General features: G+C 43.1%; 1 protein-coding gene across 2 annotated transcripts in view; it reads left to right on the forward strand.

The window, feature by feature from the left end:
• The first annotated feature begins 1540 nt into the window (after positions 1 to 1540).
• GALNT7 (polypeptide N-acetylgalactosaminyltransferase 7) overlaps positions 1541 to 25690 on the forward strand; it is a 1380380-nt gene continuing 1356230 nt past the window's right edge. For both annotated transcript variants that reach the window (XM_044061719.1, XM_044061717.1), the window contains exon 1: positions 1541 to 2178. In XM_044061719.1, the coding sequence (XP_043917654.1) occupies positions 2056 to 2178 (123 nt within the window). In that variant the 5' untranslated portion in view covers positions 1541 to 2055. The remainder of the gene's footprint in view (positions 2179 to 25690) is intronic.

A 25690-nucleotide genomic window follows, 5' to 3' on the forward strand; every position in this document is an offset into this window, starting at 1 on the left:
GTACTTTTGGGGTCTCTCCAGTTGCTGCAGGTGTCGGGTAAGGTACATCCCAAAAGGGGCATTGTATTAAATTATGGGCCTGACGAGTGACGAGTAGAGGGGCACAATGACCTCTCTTGATCTAGATGCGAACCCTTTTGTGATAAGGTGGGCTATATAGAAGGTCTTTCTAACCACTTTGGCAACGTGATTATCAAAGGAGAGATTAATATATACGTTGGTTCCCAAATCTCTAATTACTTCTTCCGTACTTAATGGATTATCCCCTATGTGGTAATTTGTGGGCACCTTGTTTTTCCCAAAGGGGATGATTATGCACTTTTTATTACCTGGAGTTTGTATAGCATCTGTTGCACCTTGTCTCCTTCAAGCTCTGCTTCTTCTTTTAGTCTGGCTGACATTACACTACTGACAAAAGTTAATAGAGCTCTCATTGCCTGGACTTTCTTAAAGTTACATTAGTTACTGATATAGTATTTTCCAGTGCTCCTTCTAATTTATTTATGTTGGGCATTAGGTAGATTGAAAACCACTGCCTCACAATTTCTTGTTAAAAAATGTAGATGACAACTCTCTCAGACTTTTTGATAGCTAGAAATAACAAAGTTGTCCAAAAAAAACAATGTTATTAGATTTAATCTAAACATTTTCAAAACATGAGAGCACACCTAGCCTGACAAGTCACATGCATGCATACCTGTCAACCTCTTAAAACAAGAAATCTGTACAAAGTCATAAACAAAAGTGGGGACAGAGACCCAAAAATAGGGACAATTTTTAAATATTGCTCTTACAAACTTAGAAAGTTAATGGAATAACAGTTTTTGCATTAACATGAATTTTCTGGTGGGCATGAAGTCTGCAACTCAATTGTCTGCCATTATTTTCTAACTTCAGTCTTAAATGATTTGCCACTAATTTGCCGGAAAACCACAAGTTTATGAAAAACGGACCAAAAATATGAGGCAAAAATCTGGACATTCTGCAAAAATCTGTACAATTGTTGAGAGGTATGCATGCCATGTCAATTATAGGCAGCAAGCTCTTCGACTAATAAAAGGAGTGATGCATAGATATCCCCAACAAACACATAATCTTCATGATACTTTTACATGCTCATTCACCCAGCTGATAAAGGTACATGCCACTGCAAACACACTGGAGCGCTTTGTTCTCGTGTGAGAAATGGCACCTGCGAACGTTTCCATTACATGGTCAGCAAAATAGTCAAACAGTGGTTTCCACAACTAAATTACACTATCAGTTCTCCTCAACATACTTGTTTTTGAAAGCGCGAAACTGAAATTACTTTACCAGCTTGTTGAGTGAGATAAGAGAAACATTTTGTTTTACTAGGAACACAGTTCTTATCTGTGCAATGTTATGCGTGTGGTCATTGCCAACATTGCGTACTGTACCCCCCCCCCCCCCCCATGTACCGTGACTTCCTACAAAAAAGACATGTTGTATAACGTCCCCATTACAATATGTTATATTAGGGTAGAATCTATAAAGTGCATTTAGATGAGCCACACTTCGCCCTACACTGCGCATTTAGCTGAATCAGTTCCAACAAAAATAATCAAACTTTCGTTCCATAACTTCATCATCTAGTACGTGTGACGCTTACTTCCTGATCGTACCACTACACCTTCATACAGCTCAGATTTGTAAAGGTGAACCCTCCCCAGCAACTCCTTCAGGTGAGTCCAACAGAGTAACCGAGGAACAAAACTACCCTGCTGTAATCGGCCACGTGGACCTGAAAGGAGTCCGCAGACTTCCTGGTTCATATCCTGAATGAGCATCCACTGCTGACAGAACCTAAGGAAGGACCACGGTGGAGAGAGAGAGAGGCGACAGGAGAAGGAAAGGGAAAGTTTAGATGCATAAGACGGTAGAGTTGGACTGGTACAGCATTAAAACTACAAAAAGAAGAGGGGTTCTAGCTAATAGAAAGTGAAACGGAGAAAAACAGAGGAGGGGAGGACGTCCATACCCTTGAACATCATTTAGTAGTTATTCGACTATTTTAGTTATATACTGAAAAAAAATATGCGATTAAAATTGGGATTTCTTTTGCGCAGTTTGCTGATTGTGGGGACGTTTCTTGGTTTGGTTCTGCTATGGGCTTCTCTGTCTCCTAAAACTGACGATAGCCCCTTTGGAAGAGCAGTGGTAAGTAGCATTTAATTTTATGTGTAGATGTTTTTCTTGAATAGGTTTTTGTAAACAGACCTGTTAATAATACCCGTATTACGAACTGGGTACCACGAACTGACTCCCCGTCCGATCTTCCGCGTCAGACAGCTTCTCCGACAGGGTTGTCATAACGACTCGCAACAAGCAGCTGGTACTTTCAACGCAGACTTGCAGGATACCTTTGCTTTCTGTCTGCAGCTTGACTGCAACAAAAACTGTGCAGCACCTACACAAGCTACCCGTTGGACGGCAGTCTTTTATCAGCCTACTGTGGGCAGTAAACTGAACCCTGAAGTATATATATTTTGCATTGTTTCATTTGGAAAGGTGATATTGTGGAGCACGGCCAGGCCTGTAAACCCAGGCCGCCTAGGAACCTTCGGGCATGGGAGAAAGAAAGAGCCTGACACCGGTGGGAAACTGAGAACGGATGTCGGACTTCTGCTATTAATGGAGTTGGCAGGAACAAGTGTCAGCAAGTTGTGCTGCTGTCAGGGAATGGACACTGTCATTCGCTTTGCACGTTGGCTGCAACATTTTGCCAAGTTGTACCATGTTTGGCATAACTGGGCGATTCTGCACTTTACGTGTATTTTTTATAAACTTTGCGCTAGTTGCTTGAGTGCAGAAAACGCAATTTTCAAGTTAGGATGAACAAATGGGTGTTATATTTTTTTGTTATATGAAAATCTAAGCATGTATTCATATATATTAATAGCAGCAGAATGTTTATGGCATTTACATTTAGGAAGGAAAATGAAGGCTAGTGCTGCAGGACCGGTAGAACAAATCCGTATCTTGGTTGTCATGGCGACTGAATAATGGCCAACAGGCCCACCACTAATTTACCCTATAGGTGTATTTTCTGCGTAATAAGAACTACCATCAGTTCACCCTAGTTTATAAGCTTGTTTGAAACAGATATTTGCAGGACATACCGAGAGCCAGATAAAATGGTTTATTGGGACGGATTGTGGCCCTAAACCTGTTGGATACTCTTGGACTAAATAAAGGAAAACAACTTTTAATCATAAATGTGTTTCATACCTCTCAGCCTCTTAAATCTGGACAAAGCCCAACAAAATGGGGGGGGGGGGGGGGGGTAAACTTACAAACCCTGTTACTCTAGCAACTGTCTATTAACACTCATTTTCTGAAGGTTTCGAAGTCCGAACCCCAAATGGATGTCATTCTTTTAGTGACTTAAGCCCTCAGATCATCCCAGTGATTTGCCAAAAAACGCAAATGTATGAGGAACAGACCGAGAATAAGCCATAAAATGTTGACATTCTGCAAAAATCTGGGCAGTTGAGATAGTTGTGTTTAGATAGTAAACAAATATGTGAAGTGAGAGGTATTGTGTGTTTAGAAAGTAGAAAGCAAAGATTAGAAAGTAGAACCCAAAGAAATAGGTGAAGTGAAAAGCATTGGTAGCATTAAGTACTTAATTTCTTGTGTTTTTAGTAAACAGATTACAATACAGCGTATGAGAAATAATTATTTGTAGTTGTCTGCTGGAAAGGTAGTATAGAAGTCTGCACATTTAGTATTTTGTTAGACAACATAATAATGGTATTGTATGAAGTAAATGTTAAACAGGTATGCTATTTTAAGGAGTTTATTCTAAGGCCAGAGATCATGTTTTTTTTTTCTCTTTTTTTTTTTAATGGAGCCTTCTAAAATTGGTGATCTTCTTGGTTTGTAACCTTTTCTATAGCACAGTGTCTCATCGGTATTTATTTATTTTTTGCTTTACATTAAATGAACAGGAAGACTAAATTTGGAGATCATTCTGTAATACAGCAGATGTAGTTAATTATTCTGGCAGTTCTGTAGTCTTATAAGGAGCTAAAGATCCATATTGCTTTTAGCAAGAAATAATCATGCACACTTTCAATGTAGCATTAACATTTTGTATGTACATTTGCATATTTTGGTTCCTTATAAGTTAATCCTTACAGTAAAATTTATTGTTCTCAGGATTTGTAGGAGAAATAAACTAGAAAAAGTGTAGTCTTTAGTTTTGTATTAGGTGTGTGTCATTTCTGAAATAGTAAATGTTAAGCAGTTTATAAAGAGTATAAATTGCAGCAGTCAAACTGAAAAATCAGAAAGCAAGTTCCTTTAAGTGATAAATGTTCTATGATTCTGTTCTTTCTTTGCAAGAAAAATCATACAAACACTGCAGACTTTGATAAGGGCAGTTTTACAGTATAGTTAGTATGATTAATCATTGTGTTTGGGAGGTGAGAAAAAAAAGAGTACATAGAGAACTTAACTTCAGTATTGGGAGATATAGACATTCAGCCTAGATTGTACATGAAGACCAGGATCAAATTCTAGATCCTGGAAATAAGGCAGTAGCAGTAATAACTGTGTCACCCTGCACCCTCTGCTATTCTAGTCCCTCATCATTGTTGTCCTTTTCGTTACATTTATGCTTTAGTAATGACTAGTGAAGTATTGTTACTACATCCCTGGTCATTTACTGACTGTATTGTGATGAGTGTGCATAAATGTTATGGTTACATTTTCTTTTATCGTTCTCTTCCCTTCCTAAGGAGATGGGTATATGTAAGCATTCTGTATTATGCAGTCTCCAGATGTGTATCTTGTAAAATGTTCCACCTTTTAGAAAAAAACAGCCTTAAAATACACTTTTTTGGGGGGGAAGAATTGCTACTATAAAGGAAATCTGAAACATTCTTTCTTGTTTTTATTATTCAGGCTCCTGCTTCATCAAACCTTTGTCTACCAGCAGTTTAGATTGTTTCTACTCATCAATAACCAGCTTATTTTGTATCCCAAGATAGCGTGATCTCAGTTCTCAGATAAATGAGAAGCTTTTTAGGTGCATTGATTTTTGACTTTTAAACATATCCCATGTTTGTTGCACTCTTTGCACTGGATTGCTTTTGTATATTTTCTTTATTTTATGTTTCAAAAAAACAAACTGAATTAAATATAATGCGTAACCAGATATAGTGAGGATTGTGTTGGTGTGAAGTATTATAAGGGAAAAAGCCATAGTTTTTGGACCACTTTCAAGTATCAAGGTGGCTCAATGTGGATTCATGCTGAATGAGCATCACCCAAACATTTGCGTGAGCTTTTCTGATGACACCCTAGGTGAAGGGCCCTATGGCACTCCCCATTGCTCACTGCATCCCCCCCACACTTCAAAGTGCCTTCAACCCCCCCTCCCCTATCCTGGCTTTCTTATATCATCCAGATTACCTTTTTATACATTTGCTTACATTTTGGCTTACTCTTCAGCTTTTCTCTGCAACATAGCTTAACTGAGCTGGATAGTACTGTAATAATAATTGTCTAAATAACTGAAATAAGCCAGGGACTGCCCCCAAAAGCCACTTGGGGATCTAAACGTTTTGAGATGCATTTTTCCAATCTTTTGATTTAGTGATGGTCTAAATGAAAATTATGACTAAAGAAAGAAATTTAGTCTTACTCTTCAACTTTACTTTTTTTCTGCACGTCCAAACTGGCCAAGAGTGCACTGTGGTAACTGTGGGTTAAATAATCAAATTAAGTCTGGAGTGTGGGGACCACTAGGGCCTCAGAGGCCACAGTGTTATGGATGCTCTAATGTGCATAAGTGTGTTTTTAGATTTATTTTCCAACCTTTTAATCCAGTGATAGCCTAAGCAAAAAAAAAAAAAAATCATGAGCAAGGAAAGAATTTTTTTCTTTCAAAAAAATAAATTGTTTTGGTACAGTGCATCAGTTTATGATAAACCGAGAAGAGACATTTACAAGGATATGTAAACCATATTTTGAAAAGAATGCTGGTCTTCCTACACCCACCAAAAAAGTCACCTTATGTGTATCCCTCTGGGAGCAGTAAACGGGGGTGAAGGTACAGGTGACCATGATCACATTTGACAAAGCTGCTGCCAAACATATACAGTATGCCTCCTCACTCCTACCCCCAAAATGTACATCTGAACCACTCAGATGTCAGACTGGTATGAAAATGGGGGGGGGGGTAGTAACATATTTCAAACTGTTACTCTCAGGCATATGTAACAGCGTGTCTCCTCGTACTCCCCAAAATAACCATCGGCATACTCATTTGATTTTTTTTTTTTTCTTATTCATTTTCTTCATAGTCACTGTAGTATAATCTAGCCTGCTGCTTCTAAATAGACAGTGTACATGACAAGCTAAACTGACCTTCTGAGCACAGCTGTGAGATTTGTGAGGGAAGTTAGAGATAGTGACCCATGCTGTACACAGCTCGCACACAAGTTATAGCTGCATTCTGCACACACCTCTCTGCAAGGACAGTTTCTCACTAAATGAGATTAAGGGCAGAGTCCACTACTAAGAATGTGTCAAAATCCACTTATGCTACCTGGGTTGAATCTCTCTGGGTCTGGATATTCTGTGGTGCATTTTGTGCTTATTTTTTTGAAAAATAATAACTTGCTAGCTTTTTTGCACTCACTCATAATGACACTGTCCATGAACACCAGGTCTTTCCTAAGCTATACTGATTTTTCAAAGAAGCACACACATAATCACACTGGCACTGAGAAGCCAGGCCTATCACAACATGCACAAACATACTCAGGCTATATGCTTATCTGCACACAAATTGGAGGAATCTCAGTTCACCTGCCCTATATCTTTCGGGGTTTGGAAGAAACTGGAGTATAAGGATGAACACACACACGCAGAACATGCTGACTGCACAACAGAAGATGCCACAGTCAGTAACTCGACCAGAGATGTATACTAAGATGGCAACACTACTCACTCCACATCTGTCAGTGATCAGTTATTTTCATGCACACTTTGCTCCTGCTAGGCCATCAGAGCTTGCCACTTATCTTGTGCAGTCTAATAGTTGTGATAGAAAGTGAAAGAAACGATAGGCAACTTGTTACTCTTAAAGGGGGCATTCCACTTTATGTTTGGAAGAATGAATGAATGAGATTAACTAACAGTATCAGTAATAAAGTATTCTATTTTACTTCACACAAATGCACACTACATTTGCAAAGCTAGGTCAGTGACTGTTTAAACAAAGAGTTACTAACTTTCCACAGGCAGTTTATACTCTCACCCAGCAGTTATAACCACTTCTGACTAGAATTAAAATCTCTGTGTTAAAAAAAAAAAAAAGGTCATGTAATTAATTTCATTTTTTGTTCCACACATTAATGTATTACATGTTGTTTCACACAAATTCCATTAATTCTGCAAAGCTAGACTAATGAGCAAAACCACAGTCATTTTTCTCCATGAACAGCCGCAGCAATTATAGCTAATTTTTCTATGTACACCCTATTTGTCAGTGTTATAAAAAAAAATAAGAAACCTCTATTTCTCATCTTCTTTCCCAAAATATTGGAGAAATGAAAGGTCCAAAATCGGGGATAGATTTTAAATGTTGCTCTTACATACATGGAAAGATGATAGCCTAGTACCTACCTATGAACTCTATCGGCCCTGGGGCCTATACAAGCCCAGCCAAAAAAGGTACCCTGGCTTTTGCCACCCAAGAACATTATTTTCCTGTGCCACTGTCGAGCAGAGCCACAGAGGTGATCCCCTGGGTGAATTTCCTATTTCCCATCCAATCATCAAGATTTTTTCTTGAAGAGTGCTAATGAAGAGCTTTGTTTGATATAGATAGGTAGTTTATTCCAGCGTATGGGAAGTCTCTAGGACAGGAATCTATCCCTCCGGCATGTTCTGTTTATTGTGGTGACAAGGTTTAGCTCGGAGAGATTGGGATTTCTTTAAATGAAGCATGTCCAACAGCTCTGGGTTTGACATAGCTTTGTATGTTAGGCAGAGATCACCTCTGAGTAGGCGATATGCGACGGAGTAAAGCTGGAGTTTTTTGAGACTGTCTGCATAGGGCATCTGTATGAGGTCGGTAATCCTCTTTGTGAGGTATTTCTGCAGCCTTTCCAGTTGTTGTAGATGTCTTGTGAGGTACATAACAAAAGATGGGTCTAATGAGTGATGAGTAGAGGGGAACAATGACCTCTCTTTTCTGGATGAGAAACCTTTTGTGGTGAGGTGTGCCACATAGAAGGATTTCCGGACTACTGTGGCGATGTGATTATCAAAGGAGAGACTACTGTCCACCTGTGACCCAAGGTCTCTTATCACTCTTTCAGTGTTAAGTATACTACTGCCTATGTTGTAGTTCATGGGTACAGAGTTTTTACCAAAGGGGATGACAAACTTTTTGGCATTGAGTTTGAGGCCATGGCTTTGACACTAGGCATCTGTCTCGATGAGGCCCTTTAGTAGGATGTCCACATCGTTAGGAGTTTCGATTATGGCTCCTAGTTTGCAGTCATCTGTGAACTTCGTTAGCCAAAGACCTTCTGTGTTAGCCTGTAGTTCAGAAAAGTAGATGCCAAACAGGAGAGGACCCAGGACTGAACTCTGTGATACTCCACTTGTCAGTGGTCTGAAGTTGGATTTGGAGTCTGCTACTTTCACAGTGTGGGTTCTGTCAGTGAGCCAGTTGGCAACCCATCTTGTAACATAGGGATTTATACCTAGTTTAGTGAGTTTATCTATAATTCCAGAGTGGGAGATGGTGTCGAAATCCTTGGCAAGATCTAGATAGGCTGTGTGAACCACCTAACCCTTGTCTACGGCTTTGGAAGTCTATCTGGTTTAGGTGACATGATCTGCTTTTACAAACCCGAACTGGGTGGGATCCAGAGTTTGGAGATTACCAATGTCTTTGTTTATAAGTTCCATGATGATATGTTCCATGGCCTTGCAGACCAGGCTTGTCAGGCTAATGGGGCGGTAGTTCCCGGGGTCCGTGGTGGCTCCCCACTTGTGGAGTGGGATAACCGTTGCTGTGTGCCATTCAGCAGGCACAAAGCCTGAGGTGAGGCTATGATTGAACATGGTACTTAGGTGGGATGCCAGTTCATTCTGTAGTTCATGTAGAACGCAGCCTGGGATGTTGTCTGGTCCCATGGATGCTGTGTTCTTGGCTTTGGAGAGTGTGGTTATTACCTGTGCAGCCGTGATTACAGGAACTTTGCATTCTTCCGGTATAGAGATGTGCTCTTTCATGGGTGAGGGGGGGTAAAGTTAGCACTGATCCTATCTGCCAGGCTGTTGGCAATATCAGTTGGGTCTGTATATTTAGTGCCATTGTGCTGTAACTTAGAGCAGATCTGAATGTTGCCATTGAGATTCTTGACATAGCTATAGAATGCTTTGTGGTTGTCAGTGGCGATTTTGTTTTCGTAACTAGCTTTGGAGGATTTTATCAGGGATTGCAGCTTCTTACTGAGGCTGACCAGGGAGCTCCTCCACTCGTGGGATTTTACTCTCTTTTGCAAGAGTTTCTTCCTTCTGTTGTACAGTTTGTTTATGGCAGGGGACCGCCAGATTGGCTTCCTTTACATACATACATGTTTTCATATCCTTCAGAAAATGAATGTTATGTAGTTAGAAACTAATATGGTTGTCAGTACTTATTGACTGCAGCCATCTACAAGTGACCAGAAAATACAAATTTTATGATTTTTGAGACGAGCTTGGGGCAGACATGGTTCTCAATTTAATTACTTAAGAATCTGGTGAAAGAAAACAAAAATAACAGGGACGGTAGAAAGGCCTAAAATCAGGATGTTTTTTTAAATTTTTCTTCACTTCACATCCAAATGTTGAGGGGGTTTGCTTCAGCATGTATTTTCCAACCAACAAGCAGTACGAAACTCAATTGGCTGACATTATTGACTGCTATCCTCAGTGATTTACTAGAAAAAAATCAAAATGTTTGACAAGGGTCAGGAACAGGACAGAAATATGAGATAATATCTGGGATGCTCTGCAAAGTTAGAGACAGTGGAATAAACTGTGAAATAAGGGACCATCAGCAGGTGCTCTGTTTGTACTGCAGCCATATCCACTGACCATATATCTGTTTTTTTTGGCAAGTTATAATAGAAGAAAAAACTTGCCTCATGCTCTCTCTGGCTTCCCCTGCTTTCATCCACAATGATTACCCATTTCTGTTAGCTGTTCAGTTTTGCTGAGCTTTCTACCATTTACCTTGTTGGCAGGGAGTAGAAAGTCAGTACTGCCCCATAGGATAATATTTGAATGGGGGTGCTTTTATGCTCTTTATTTATTCATGAGTTAAGAAGCTCCTGTTTTTTAATTTAGAAAAAAGTAAATAATTGTCAGAAAGGTGCCCCTCGGTGGGTACCTATTTTCCTATGTGTAAGGCAGGTAGGATAAGATTTTCTCTCTATGGCTTTATATGAGATTCCCAAATAGCCCCATGTGTAGGCATTGTTGTAGATTATCGGATGCTGTTCCTTATGTTTTGAAGAACTTGACAGTTTGGACTTTACCATGGCTAAAACAGAATCCAGTATTCATAATGGTGAGGTGTTAAGCTTGTTGTTTGGACAATTGATGGTAACTCTGCCGATGTGTGTTTTTTAAGAGAGTGAATCCTGGTACAATAATGAATACAGATATTGTGCAGTAGAAAATTCTGGCAATTGTCATCTCTTTCTTTTTGAAATGTATGGCCTGTATGCTATCCAGTGACATAAACAAGTGCTGTCTGCTGTGAAGAATAAACTAATTTGTTGGTATAGATTGTAGTGATCAGTCCAAAAGCATAAACTGCATGTCAACTGTTTTTTACTGATTGCAGGAGATGGCCTTTTTTGTTTCTTTTGTTTTACACTAAACCAATATGAAATCTTTTTGGACTGCTGTATGTATTTCCCATGGATTTTTTTTTTAATTGAGTGAATGTAGTTTTATTGAATTTTAAACATTCTATTGGTCAGTGCCATTCAAGAAAACAGTTTTCTCATAGTGGTTGTTTAGATGTATTTTTGTGTAATTTCATCATGTGCTTTATCATGAGACAAGTAAATCCTGGCTTACCGAAAAGCACAAAAGTGTTTTGGAAAATATACATGTATACATTTCCCAATCATTTGCGTGCTGTACCGAGAGAAACTTTTGAACTCCATATTTTTTCTTAAGGGTGAATTGTTTAATGCTGACTTGTAGAAATTTCACGTGATGTTTACATTAAAGGTTTCATGAAGTTATGCTATTGTACTGTTAAACCATTGCAGGATCACCTGCTTTTGGGTTTCTTTTTCTGTGCTTTTACTATCTCTATGTACTTTTGCCTGTGGAAAGCAGGTACTGTCTGCTGGAAGCAATGATTCTGTTATTTAGGGCATGATTCAGTTAAGCTCACTGCAATCCCTTTCCAGATATAAATGCACAAAAATGTTAAAACACTTGTTAAATGTTTATTCGCCCTGTATTTTTCTGTTGGGCTGAGAGATATTTTGCATCAAGCTGAACCATTTTGAACTACTGTGTGCCAAATTGCATTGTACAGTGTATGAAGATTTATAATCATCTTTGATAGGCAGACAGTTTCTGTTAAATCTTGCATCAAGGTGATGTGTTTGTAGCATCCAGTTACAAGACACTATCAGTCAAGTTTATGAACTCAGTCCTTATTCTTCTCCATTTGTTCTGAGACTAACTTCTTACTGTACACTGTAGCATCCTGGCTTGGTAAATCTCCAGTTCTTTCCTGATTCTCTGCCTTATGTCTAGTATTGTTAACAGTTTCTAATGCAGATATTGTTTTTGTTCTGTGTTAAGATTTTTTCACTCACTAGTCCTTTAAATACTTACAACTGCAGAAAACAGATTCCAGTTATAGGCATGTGTAATAAATTGATTTGTTTAGAAGAGATCCACTTAATGTCTATAAATCCATTTTGATATGTCCATGAAAATCACAGGTGCACAGCCTGAAAATAGTGTGCAAATTCAAGTGAAAAGAAGACTATCAGAAAATTGCTAAGACAAGGAACATAAGCAACAGAAGAAGACCATAGACAATAGAAAATTTGTCTTAATCAGGCATTCCACTTCTTTGGTGAACCACAAGTTTTCCTTTTCAGTGTGTGGATCCCCGTGATGTTCATCATTCCTTGGTTACCTCTACAACTCCAAGGAGGAAAATCAGCAGAGTGAAGGTGTGTGCATTGGGAGTGGGGGGATTGGGCAAACTTTTTGGAGCTGGGCAGTTGTTTCTTAGGCAGGCAGCAAGTTACATAGCCTAAAGGCTACTGCAGCTATTTAATGTAGTCCTCTATACTCCTCAGCATTCCTTCCAGAAAAGTCCTAAGAGCTAGCAGATGAGCTTTTTTTTTAATCTGGCTTGGCAGGATCTGTATTAACAGCAGGTACAAGGCTGGCAAACCTTTGATGACCAACAGCAGCAGGAAAGCAGTTTTAGTAGGTTTGTTGGGCCTCTGAGAGCTTTTAACATGCCAGAGTTCCTCTTTACAAGCTCCCTCCTTCATAGCCATCACTCAAACTGGAAAATGGTTAGGAAGGGGGGACTCGTGTCTTCTGATCACTTTGTCTGTGGCCATTGGGTATGGGTAACAGTCAACTTTGGCTGGGCTTTACAGTTTTCTTCCCTACCTCCAGTCCTGTCCTAAATCCTCGATACCCCTCAAGTTAATCTTCTCACCACATGTCCAGTCGTAAATCCCTTCCACCTGCCAGATCAGTGCATGTTGGTAAAATTAGAGGCAGCCATCTTCTCCAGTAAAAAATTCGTTTTTCACATCTCAGTAGGTCAGCAAGTTTGGTGCTGCTATTAATTTGTTTTGATTTCAGGATGTATTTTGAGTGTTTTGTATGGTCATTGTTCAGTTTGTTTTTCTTTCATTTGTAGAGGAGATGGGTTTACTTCACGTCAAAATGAAGACCGTGCACTTACGGCTCCTACACTTCTGTACAGAGAGTTGTCATTACTAGTTCTAGATCTTGCTGTCTTGCCATTCCATGGCATTAAGCATTCATTAAATGGATAACAGTAGTGATAAGAAAATTACAAACTGAGAATGTGTAGGTCTTTCAATATGTAACCAATTATACCTCCAAATGCCTTCAAATACAATAACGTTTATTAAAACTCTGCAGATGAAAGCTTTCATCCTAACAAATTAACCACATACTTTATCAAAACTACAGACTTAGAGAAAGTAAGTCAGTTTTAATATCCACACTTCATTGGACCTTAGTGGTAATATGCCGAAGTGCATAATGAAAACAAATTCGAAAATTGAACCAAATGAGTTAGTTTTATTTAATATTTAATCTGAAGTAGTTGTCTTCATTTGGTCTTCAACCTGTGGGTTACGGATCCGTATCTGATCTGACTCTGCCACATATCCAGTATCTGATCCGAGTTCAAAGTTGCTCCCCATACCCATAATGCTCCTGTCTCCTTCCTCCCTTCAGATCTCGTTTGCCTTCTGTAAAGTGCACATCGTGGTCTGAGCTCAGTTTTTGGGTAAGTGAGTGTTGTTTGGGTTTTTTCTCTTTCCTTCTATCTATATGTTTATGTCTACTTTCTACCCCTCCCCCGCGTGGTCGTCTGTTTAAAAAAAAAAATTCTCTATTCTCTGACCTTTTCTATAAGTGTGTGTGTGTGTGTGTGTGTGTGTGTGTGTGTGTGTGTGTGTGTGTGTGTAGTGAGTGTACTGTGCCTGATTGTGAAAATGTCAGATACCCCAAAGCCAAGTTTCAGTGCATAGTGTGGCCATAAAATCTCTCCAGCCGATGGCCACACTCTGTGCATAGTGTGTCTGGGGGCAGCCCGTTTGCAAACCTCCTGTTTTATCTGTGCCGAGTTTAATCCCAGGGCACTGAAGGACAGGAGGGATAAGCTCATCCTGAAGGGTCTACTTCCCTCTACAGAGACTGTAGCCCCTGCGCCCCCAGCTTCTAGTTCAGCTTCGACTTCTTATACTTCCCCGGGCTCTGGGACTCAACACTCACCAAAAGGCCTGGGGAAAGGGAGAAGTCAAAGGACAGACCAAGAAAGCGGTCTCCAGATCACTTGGCTCTGGCTGGGTCACCGCCAAAATCTAGGCCAGCTACTAGACCAAGATCTCCCCAGCTCCACTCCTTCAGGTTTTCCCCTGAGCTGGAGGTGTCCTGGATCTGGTCTCCCATGCGGGCTTCCCCTCACCATCACTCCAGACCAGTTTTCAGGAGCCTCCTCTTACCACTTCACCCGGAGCCTTAGTGAAGATGGACAGGATGATGCAGAGTTTTATCCGCTCCCAAATTCAGCTGGGGGTCTTGCCTGCCCCTCTCACTCTGGAGCGGGGAGCACGCAGTCCTTTTTCAACCCGATTACTCATTCTCCAGTCCGACCTTTGGTTTTGGAGCCCTTGGATCCAAGGGGTGGAGGGTTTCACACCGGCCATGGCCTTGAACGTGTCAGATACAACAGGCTCGAGCCATAGCCTCTGCGTCAGATCCAAGGGGATGTTGTCGGCTCCAAGTGTGTTGGAACACACTATCCCCCTTGGTATCTCAGCACTTGGCGGTTCAGCTCTGGCTCCCCCGTCAGGTCAGAGGGGAACGGTTCCTACTGGCCTTTCTCTGTATGTCGGTCTCCTTCGGCCTTTGATGTAGTGGAGAGGGTTCTCTCAATTTCTTTGAGACCCTTGACTGTCTTGTCCTCTGACTCTGCCCTGACTCCCTCTGTCTTGAGTACTGTTCTGGCCATCCTGCCATCTCAGGGACAGCCTGCCGCTGTGTTGCCTCAGGAAGCTCATCCTTGGGAGCAGCAGGATGTTGACTAGTCCTCCCCAGTGATTCCCACTGAAGAGATCCCTCACAAACGTATGTGCAATAAGAGACACTTAGACTCCCCTCTGGAGTCGCTCACTCACCGAAGACACTGATTTGGAGGAAGGGGAAGGCTGTCCCTGATCACCCCCCCAAGGATGTCTCGTTCAGAGACATCATGGAACTCTTTCATGTCTGCCCAAAAGCTTACATCGGACAAATCTGTGTTCCTCGAGGCATTCTGCACAGACACCTCTACTTCCGGGGTGTCCCCTCCTGCTGATCCTTTAGTGGACCTGGTAACATCTCGGGCGTGGAAGGAACTGGACACTGGACCCTATCCCAAAGCTCCCAGATAGTGTTATGCCCCCCATCTGACAGGATGTACTGGAATAAGGGATCTCCTGATTGCTATGGTAGTGGCAGCTGCCACCAGGAAAGAGCTCACACAGGAGAGTTCTACTTTTTCCCTCCTGATCGAGCGTCAAGGGCATTGGACTGATTTGGGAAGCAGGTGTATGCTTCAGTGACTTTTTCTGTGCTGAATTACATGGCACATGTGATTTGGCTACAGCAAGACCTAGTGAAGGAGATTCCTGAGTTGACCCCCGAGTCCATGTCGACGGGAGGCAAGAAGGCTTTTTCTGCTCATATGGCCACTCTGAAGTCCATTGCGAATGTGTCTTCTTTTCAATGCTACCAAGGGAGCCACTAGAGCAGCTGGTACAGGCATTGCCATTAGGCAAACACGCCTAGCTCCAGCTCTGTCAATTCTCTGAAATCTTCAAGACGTCGTTCAATGCCCTGTACAACAGTTCCTCCATGTTTGGAGACTTTGGTCCAGAGTGAGAAGGATGGGAAGACTATGTCTGCCATGGAGATCTGCTTCTCCACCCCTCGGAGATCCTTTTCCTGGAATCGGCGAGGGACTAAGAAGATGTGGTTCCGGAAATCTCAGCCATTTTCCCGAGGCACTCAGGACTCTCCTTCCCTTAGAGGCAGACAGGGATATGATAGATGTCACCCTAGAGGCAGAGGGGGTCCAAGAATTATGGGTCTTGAGAACCTTTCTTGGACAGACCTGCGCAGAAGCCCTGAAGGGTTGCCCGACTGTCCATCTCTGGAGGCAGTCCAGGGCCGGTTATCGCTACACCTAATGGAGTGGGAGTCCATAACAACAGATTGTTAGGTGTTGCAGATCATAACCAGAGGTTATTCAGTTCCGTGCCTTGAGCCACTTCTTCCACCAAAACACCTCTCGGATGTTCCACCCGCGCACAGGGAGGATGCAGCACTGGAAATAGCAAAGCTGCTAAGTAAACAAGTAATCAACCCCTCCCCCTAGACCACTCCAGATCAGGCATTTATTCCAGGTTCTTTTTGGTGCCAAAGAAAACAGGGGACCTAAGACCCATTCTGGATCTGTCAACCTTGAACCTGTCAGTCGCCAAGGCAAAATTCCAGATAGTTGCACTTAAATCCATCCTGCCCTTTTTGCAGGAGAATGACTGGATGCGCTCTGTCGACCTCCAGGATGCGTACTATCACATCAAGATGGATAGGCGCTCTCAGAGGTTCCTCTGCTTCCAGCTAGGAGCCAATCATTACCAGTTTAGAGCACTCCCCTTTGGTCTCACCACAACCCGCAGGGTGTTTACCAAAGTGATTGCAGTAGTAGAGGCTCACTTGAGACTCCAGAGCATTATGATTGGCTCCTTGCTGCCCCTTCCAAGCATCAACTTTGCCAAGTGAGAGATTCCTTTCTGTTACCAGCCCAGAGGTTAGGCATCACTATCAATCTCAGCAAGTCATCTCTGGCCCCAGTTCAGAACTTGGACTTCACTGGGGCTTGATTAGATACTATCCAGACGAGAGTTTTCCTTACTCAAGACAGGATTTGCAGCCTGGAGCTACATGTTCTTTGGGTCATGCAAACTCACGCTCTCTGACAGTAGAAGAAGTTCTAAGGCATTGGGGTCAATGGAGGTCATGATCACTCTTCTACCATTATGCGTCTTCACATGCGGATTCTTCAGTGGACTCTCACAGTGCAGTGGTCACTTCTGGACTTGCTGCTTTCTCATCCTCTTCGAATCTTGCAAGTGTGCAGGGACTCTCTTCGGTGGTGGATTTGCTCCCCGGATCTAGTCTGGGGACACCCCTTTCTCCTTTCATCCCCCAAGGCCACGGTGGTTACGTACACCTCCCTGGTGGGGAGGGCTTTGCTTGGGAAGGATGGTCCAAGGTATGTGGTCCCCTTCCGAGACAAGTGTTGCAGGCTGTCCATGCCCATCTTCTTCTAGGAATGATTGCTATCCAGACAGACATGTCTGTAGTCTGGTAAATCAACAAATGGGGGGGGGGGGGCCAGATCTTACCCTCTTTGTCGCAAAGCCATGAGAGTGTGGGAATGGGTGATTCCATCGGCTGTTTTCTGGTGGCAACGCACATTCCGGGGCGGTCCAACATTCTAGGAGACAGGCTCAGCATATCTATCCTGATGCCTTACGAGTGGTCTCAGAATCCTTCAGTAGCAGAGCGGATCTTTATCAAGTGGGGTCAGCCTTGGTGCGATCTATTCGCATCTCCTTCCAATGCAAAATGCAGTGAGTTCTTCCCTCTGAATCCCCCCAGGGGGAAGCTCCCAGAGATGCACTGATTCATGCTAGGCCTCCTGGTGTCCTGTATGCTTATCCTCCTCTTCCTTTGATACCAAGATTTCTTCAGAAAGCTCACAGGCTGGGGAACCTTGTGATCTTCATTGCCTTGTTCTGGCCTCGCAAAGTCTGGTTTCCCTGTTTGTGCTCTCATCTAGTAGCTCCACCATGGATGTTAGATCCAGTTCCGGATCTCATTGCTTATCCATCAGGGATCCACCATCCAGACCTGGACAGTTTGAAGCTCACTGCTTGGTTGCTCCAGTTCCCATGATTATCAGGCCTCACGGTTTATCTTCTCCCTTTAAAAGAATTTTGGTGGCGGCCCGTAAGTCTTCAACCAGGAAAGTTTACCAGAGTAAATGGAAAAGGTTTTCTATATGAGCTTCTCAGCATGCATTGGATCCGTTTACTGCTCCAGTTTCTGCAGTACTGGAATTTTTATCAGGGATTTTTCAGCAAGGTGCCATTTTGTCCACAGTCAAAGTCCAGCTGGCTGCCATTTCTAATTTTCATGTGGGGGGAAATATGGCTTCCTTAGCATCTTCTAAACTTTGCAAGTCCTTTCTTAAAGGTAACTTTCTTCTGGGATCCCCCCATGAAGGACCCGACACCACCATGGGATCTTGAATTAGTGTTTCAGGCTTTAGTTTCTCCCCCTTTTGAACCAGCAGCTTCGGTGGATTTACAATTCCTGTCATGGAAGACTGCATTTCTAGTTGCCATTACTATTGCCATGAGAGTCTTAGAACGTCAAGCGCTATCCATTATGGTTCCTTTATATGATTTTTCATAAGGGCAGGGTTTCTTTGCGTACTAATCCCTCCTTTCTTCCCAAAGTAGCCTCAGAGGCCAACATCAGTCACATGATAAATCTTCCAGTTTTCTTTCCAAATTTCCAAAATAAAGGAGAATATAAATTACATTTGTTGGATGTGCATAGACAGTTATGTTTCTGCTTGCATAGGACTAAAGCTTTTCGTAAACCTGACCAACTTTTCATTTCTTACTCCAAACTATTTCTGGGCAATCCAGTTTCTAAAGTTACTATTGCCTGCTGCATTTCTCAGTGTATTATGCGAGTGTATGCTCTCAGGAGGTTTCCTTTCCAGAACAGGTTAAAGCACACTTGGCCAGATCTATGGCTACTTCAGCAGCCTTTTGGTCTAGAGTTTCACTGAATGATATTTATTCTGCAGGTATGTGGTCCTCATCTCATACTTTCATTTCACATAGCCTATGAACCTGTCGCCCTAGAGCCTATACAAGCCTAGCCATAACAATTCCCTGGCTATTTCTTCACACACTATTTATTTACTTCCCTGGACCCCTGTCTAACAGGGCGACTGACGTGACCCCCAGGGTGAATTTTCTTTCTCCCATCCAATCATCAAGGTTCCTTTTGAAGAGGGCCAAAGAGGCGCTCTGCTTAACATGTATGGGCAGTCTATTCCAGAGTCTGGGGAGTGTCTGGGTCCGGCACCTATCCCTCCAGCATGTTTTGTTTATTGTGATGACAAGGTTTAGATCCCTGGAGTGTGTGGCTCTGAGGGATTGGGATTTCTTTAAGTGTAGCATGTTCAACAGCTCTTGGTTTGCCATGGCCTTGTATGTTAAGCAGAGATCACCTCGGAGTAGATGATATGCGACAGAGTATAGCTGGAGTTTTTTAAGGCGGTCAGCGTAGGGCATCTGGTTTAGGCCTGTGATTCTTTTAGTGAGGTATTTCTGCGGCCTTTCCAGTTGTTGCAGATGTCTTGTGAGGTGCATACCAAATGGGGCATTGTATTATATAATGGGTCTAATGAAGGATGAGTACAGTGGGACAATGACCTCCTTTTTTTCTGGATGAAAAGCCCTTAGTGATGAGGTGTGCCACATAGAAGGATTTCCTGATTGTTGTGGCGATGTGGTTATTGAAGGTGAGACCACTATCCACCTGTGTCCCTAAGTCTGTTATCACACTTTTGGTGTTTAGTGTACTGCCACCTATGTGGTAATTCAGGTTTGCATGCTTTTTTCCCCAAAGGGGATAACTATACATTTCTTGGCATTGAGCTTGAGCTCACAGCTTTGGTACCAACCATCTGTTTCTGTAAGGTTCTTTTGTAGAGTATCCACATCATTTGGGGATTCAATAATGGCTCCCAGTTTGCAGTCCTGTGGGAACTTGGTTAGCCAGAGTCTCCTTAGTGTTGGCCTGTACTTCAGAGAAGTAGATGCCAAACAAGAGAGGTCCCAGGACTGAACCCTGAGGTACTCCACTTGTCTGGAGCTAGATTTGGAGTCATCTAATTTTACAGTGTGTGTTCTGTCAGTAATCCAGTTGGCAACCCATCGAGTGATGTAGGGATTAATGCCCAGATTAGTAAGTTTATCTATGATTCCAAAGTGAGGGATGGTGTCAAAGGCCTTGGCGAGGTTCAGATTGGCTGTGTGGACTGCCTTACCCTCGTCCACGGCTCTGGAGACTGACTCGAAGTCAAATCAGGTTCAGGAGACAAGATCGGCCCTTCACTGACCCAAACTGGGTGTGTTCCAGTGTTTGAAGGTTGCCAATGTCTTTGTTTTATAAGTTCTATGATAATATGTTCCATGGCCTTGCAGATCAGGCTCGTCAGACTGATGGGGCGGTAGTTCCCGGGATCCAAGGTGCATCCCTCCCCTTGTGGAGTGGGATAACTGTAGCTGTGCGCCACTCAGTGGGCACAAAGCCTGAGGTGAGGGTATGATAAAACATGACACTTAGGTGAGGTGCCAGTTCATTTTGTAGTCATCTGGTCCCATGGATGCTCTATTCTTTGGATAGTGCATTTTTTTACCTGTGTGGCCGTTTATTACTGGAATTTGGCAATCTTCCAGTAGTGAGATGGGCCATTTAGGGGGTGAGAGGGGGGTGAAGTTGGCACTGAATTGATCTGCCAGGATATTGGCAATATCCTTGGGATCAGTATATTTAATACCATTCTGTTGCAGATCAGAGCAGATCTGAGCATTGCCATTTAGATTCTTGACATAGTTATAGAATGCCTTGTGGTTGTCTTTGGAATCTTTGGCAATTTTATTTTCGTAACTAGCTTTGGAGGATTTTATGAGCTTCTTACTGAGCCTGGTAAGGGAGTTTTTTCATCCTGGGATTTTCCTCTCTTTCTGCAACAGTTTCTTCCTTTTGTTGTAAAGTTTGTTTATGGCAGGGGACCACCAAATTGGCTTCCTTTTTTAGAGGAGAGCATCTATGGGATGACAAGATTCATGCATGAGTGGATGTGCTCGTACAGTGCCTTAGTGTAGGACTCGGCAGTCGAACTTTCAGTTCCCATCTGCATGGGTGTCATGAAGTTGGTTTTGGAGAAGTTTTTTTATGGAAGTTTCCTTACTGGGGGTGGGGGTGGGGTTGGGGTTGGAATGTGGATGTTAAGGGTGATTAGCTTATGGTCTGATCTGACCAACAATGGGGTGACCTTAGGTGTGGAGCATCGATTTCCCATGTTGGCAATAACCAGGTCTAGGATATTGGAGCCCCTGGTGGGACTATGGTTTAGTTGATCCAGGGCATTGGAATTTATGAATTCCCAGAACCGTTGGGCAAAGGTGTTGGTACACGAGTAGTTTTCCCAGTGAATGGCAGGGTAGTTGAAATCACCCAGTATTAAGGTGTTTGGTTTTGTATCAATATTTTCCAGTATGTTTAGAAACGTGTAGTGAGAATCTTTGGGCATGGTGGGGGATCTGTAACAAGCTACAGTTTGGATTGCACTCTTACCTAGTGTTAGTTGCACCTGGAGAATTTCAGATGGATTGTGTTGGGCAACTAACCTGGTGGTGTGAATATGGGCACTCTTCCACCTTTAGTGTTTCAATCCTGGTTTGGTGGCCAAAAAATATGGGAAGAGTTGTAGCCTGGTATTGCAGAGGTGCTCTCTGGAGCCTTAAACCAGGTCTCAGTTACTGCACAGATATCGATGTTCTCCATTTTTAGGAGTGCCTCAAACGAGTGCATTTTGAGGTTTAGACTTCTAGCATTACCTTCAGATTTTAAATGCTTGTACCTGTTACAGTGGTGGTTTTGTCCTTTGAACTTTGCCTAAAAAAGGCACTATAGGGGTGGCAAGAGCCTTAGCCAGTAACCTGAATCCCAGGGGTGAAAGGTGCAGACCATCTCTGGCAAAGCATTGTGGTCTGTCGGTCATGTCGTCCCAGGAAGACAGATACTGGATCCCCTTTGAATGACACCAGAAGCTTAGCCAATTGTTGAAGTCAATCATTTTGTCCTTTTATATTGTGGTATCATTCTGGGCAAAGGCAGGATGCTACTCGGGGCTAGGGTCATACCTGCCTGGGCCACATGATCCGAAAGCTCTTGCATGTCTCTTCATGTAGTCCAGGGAGGTGCGTCTCAAGTCATTCACTCCAACATGGACAATGACAGAGTCATATTTGTACTTGTTGTGGCGGATCCTGGCACCCGACAGGCAGCTGACTGTAATTTTCTCCTTGTTCAGCATCGTGAGTGGGACATCAGTGTGCCTTGGTACAAGTATAGAGTCACCTATGACTAAAGTGTTAGATACATTGTCTTGCCTTAGGGGCTGTTGCTGGGTGGCACACTGGTGTTGTGAGCTATGTGACACTTTGGTTGTGATTGGTGTTTGTTTGCGTTTCAGCTTCGGAAGTCTTTGTTGCTTGGGCAAGTTAAAGTTAAGGGCCTCCTCATATGTGGATTTAGTGTTGCTATGTGTGGGTGTTGGTGGTGTGAGTTTTGAAGGGCTATGTGGTGTTTGAGGTGTAGTGCAGATGTTAATCTTCTCCTCTTGACTGTCTAGCACAATCTTGGGTGGAAAGAGCTTTGCTTCCAGTTTGGCTATGTAAGTGCATCTCTCGCAGGTTGTAGTGTTTGGTGGTAGGAGGAGAAGGTTGTCTGTACATGAGACAATTGCTGCATTGCCCCAGTATGCCCAGATTCACCAAGTGGACAGGAGAAATTACCAGAAGCTGACCCTTGGACATGCCTGGTTTGGTACTTTTTTTTGAAAAGTAGAGGAGCTGTTTTGCCTTACTTTAGCAAGGTACTTTGCAATTATAGGTTCATAGGTTCATACTAGGCTATCTGCCCTAGGGCATTTATAAGCCTAGCCAGAGTGTGTTTGGCTTTCGCCACCCATTTTAAATTCATTTTGCTATGCCCTTTTTCGAGGTTAGTATACTGTGCCTCTGTCTAACAGTGACACAGAAGTGATACTCAGGGTAAACCTACAATCTCCCATACACTCATCAAGATTCCTCTTGAAGAGAGTCAGAGGGACTCTGCCTAACCTGGACTGGGATTTTATTCCAGAGTGAAGGGAGCCTCTGGGTTATGAATCTGTCCCTCCAGCATGTCCTATTTATTTCAGTGCTGACGTTCAAGTCTCTCGAGCGTGTAGCTCGATGGGATTTGGATTTTCTGAGGTGCAGCATGTCCATTAATTCCGGGTTGGACATGGCTTTATACGTCAGGCACAGATCGCCTCTGAGCAGGCGGTATGCCACTGAGTAGAGCTGGAGTTTCTTTAACCGGGCAGCATATGGCATCTGTTTGAGCCCTTTGATCCTCTTGGTGAGGTACTTTTGCGGTCTTTCCAGTTGCTGCAGGTGTCTGGTAAGGTACATCCCAAAAGGGGCATTGTACTCCATTATGGGCCTGATGAGGGATGAGTAAAGAGGCACGATGACCTCCCCTGATCTAGATGTGAATCCCTTCATGATTAGGTGGGCTATATAAAATGTTGTTCTAACCACTTTGGCCACGTGGTTGTCAAATGAGAAATTGCTATCAACTTGGGTCCCTAGGTCCCTAATTACTACTTCTGTACTTAATGGATTACCACCTATGTGGTAATTTGTGGGCACTTTGTTTTTGCCAAAGGGGATGACTATACACTTTTTGGCATTTAGCTTGAGGCCATGGCTCTGACACCAGTTGTCTGTTTCTATGAGGCCCTTTTGGAGGATGCTTGTGTCGGCTGGAGAGTCGATTATGGCGCCCAGTTTGCAGTCATCTGCGAACTTGGTCAGCCACAGTCCTTCCGTATTGGCCTGTACCTCCGAGAAATATATACCGAACAAGAGAGGTCCCAGGACTGAGCCTTGTACCTGGTAACTGGTTTGGAGTCTGAAATGGCTCCAACAATTCTAACCATGTGGGCTCTGTCCTTGAGCCAGTTTGCAACCCATCTAGTGACCTAGGGGTTTATATTTAAGCTGGTGAGCTTATCTATAATGCCCGAGTGGGGTATTGTATCGAAGGCTTTTGCGAGGTCCAGGTAGGCTGTGTGGACCACCTTCCCCTCGTCAATGGCCTTGGTGACTGTTTCAAAGAAATTGACCAGGTTTAAGAGGCAGGATCTGCCCTTAACAAAACCGAACTGGGTAGGATCCAGTGTCTGTAGGTCCCCAATATCTTTATTTATGAGGTCCATGATGATCCTTTCCATAGCTTTGCAGACCAAGCTAGTCAGGCTTATGGGGCGATAGTTTCCAGGATCCGTTGAGGCACCACTTTTGTGGAGAGGGACCACTGTTGCTGTACGCCACTCTTTGGGTACATATCCTGTAGTAAGGCTGAGATTGAACAGTAGTTTTATGTTTGGGTTTAGCTCTTCTTGGGAGTTCATGTAGGACGCAGCCCGGGACACCGTCTGGTCCCATTGATGCTGTGTTTTTTGCTTTGGAGAGGGCGGCTGTTACCTGAGCATCTGAGATGTCAGGGGGGCAGCACTCTGCTGGGATAGATATTTGCCCTTTTGGTGGGTGGGGGTGGAGTTTGCACTGAACCTGTCAGCTAGGATGTTGGCAATGTCTGTGGGTTTGGTGTATTTTTTGTCATTTTGGACTAATTCTGAGCATATCTGGGAATTCCCACCCAGGTTTCTAACATAACTAAAGAAAGCCTTGTGATTATCCTTAGTGTCCTGTGCAATTTTTCTCTCGAAGCTGGCCTTAGACGATTTTATGAGTGCCCGTAGTTTTTTGCTAATACTGATCAGAGATGCCTTCCCTTTTTGGGATTTTGCTCTATCATGTAGTAGCTTCCTCCTTCTATTGTATAGTTTGTTTATGGCTGGGGTCCACCAGACAGGACGTCTGCCTTTGGAGGATTGGGTCTTGGATTTATTTGGGATTGCAAGATCCATGCTTTCCTGAAGGTGTTAATAGAATGCGTTTATAAAGGATTCTGAAGTCTGAGCCGTATTTTCCACAGGCCCGGGGGCTTTGAAGGATTCCACCTCGGTTTTGAGGAGTGTGAAATTTGCTTTAGAGAAGTTTTTCACTGTGGTTTTCTGGGCACTGGGTGGGGTCAGGATGTGAATATCCAGTGAGATTAGTTTATGGTCTGATCTTACCAGTGAGGGATACACTTCTGGTCTGGAGCATAGAGTCCCCATGTTGGTGATGATCGGGTCCAGTATGTTTTCTCCTCTTGTGGAAGTGGTAACAAGTTGTTCCATAGCATTTGAGATAAATTCTAGGAACCTTTGGGCTAGGGTGTTGGAGCTAGAGTAATGCTCCCAGTCTGTGTTTGGGTAGTTGAAGTCGCCCAATATAATGGTGTTTGGAGAGGCCTTCATATTTTCCAGTGTTCTCAGGAAGGCCGAGTGGGGTTCCTGGGTTTGGGAGGGTGGTCTGTAGCAGGCTATAAACTGGAAGGCAGTTTTACCCACTGTTAGTTGCACATGGATAGTCTCTGATGCTTCGTGCTGTGCCACCAACCTGGAGGTGTGAGTATTTTTGACGAATATTGATACTCCCCTTCCTTTTGTGGTTCGGTCAAGTTTTGGGGCCGAAAAGCATGGTATGAGGTATAACCTGGTAGTGCTGGGGTGCTCTCAGGAATCTTGAACCAGGTTTCTGTTACTGCACAGATATCTATGTTCTCCATGCTAAGGAGAGTTTCGAGTGCACGCATCTTGAGGTTTAGACTTCTGGCATTGAGTAGCATTACTCTTAGTTTCTTATCCCTTGTGATACCTATGGAGGTGGGTTTTTCTTTTGAGCCTTGCCTAAAAAAGTCACTATGGGGGTAGCAAGAGCCTTTGCCAATATCCGAAAGCCCAGAGGTGACAGGAGCAAGCCGTCCCTAGCGAAGCATCGTGGCTTGTCGAGCATGTCATCCTAGGCTGACAGGC

The sequence above is a fragment of the Protopterus annectens genome, chromosome 2.part0 (assembly GCF_019279795.1).
Source record: "Protopterus annectens isolate FY-2018-M chromosome 2.part0, PAN1.0, whole genome shotgun sequence".
Classification (NCBI taxonomy): domain Eukaryota; kingdom Metazoa; phylum Chordata; order Ceratodontiformes; family Protopteridae; genus Protopterus; species Protopterus annectens.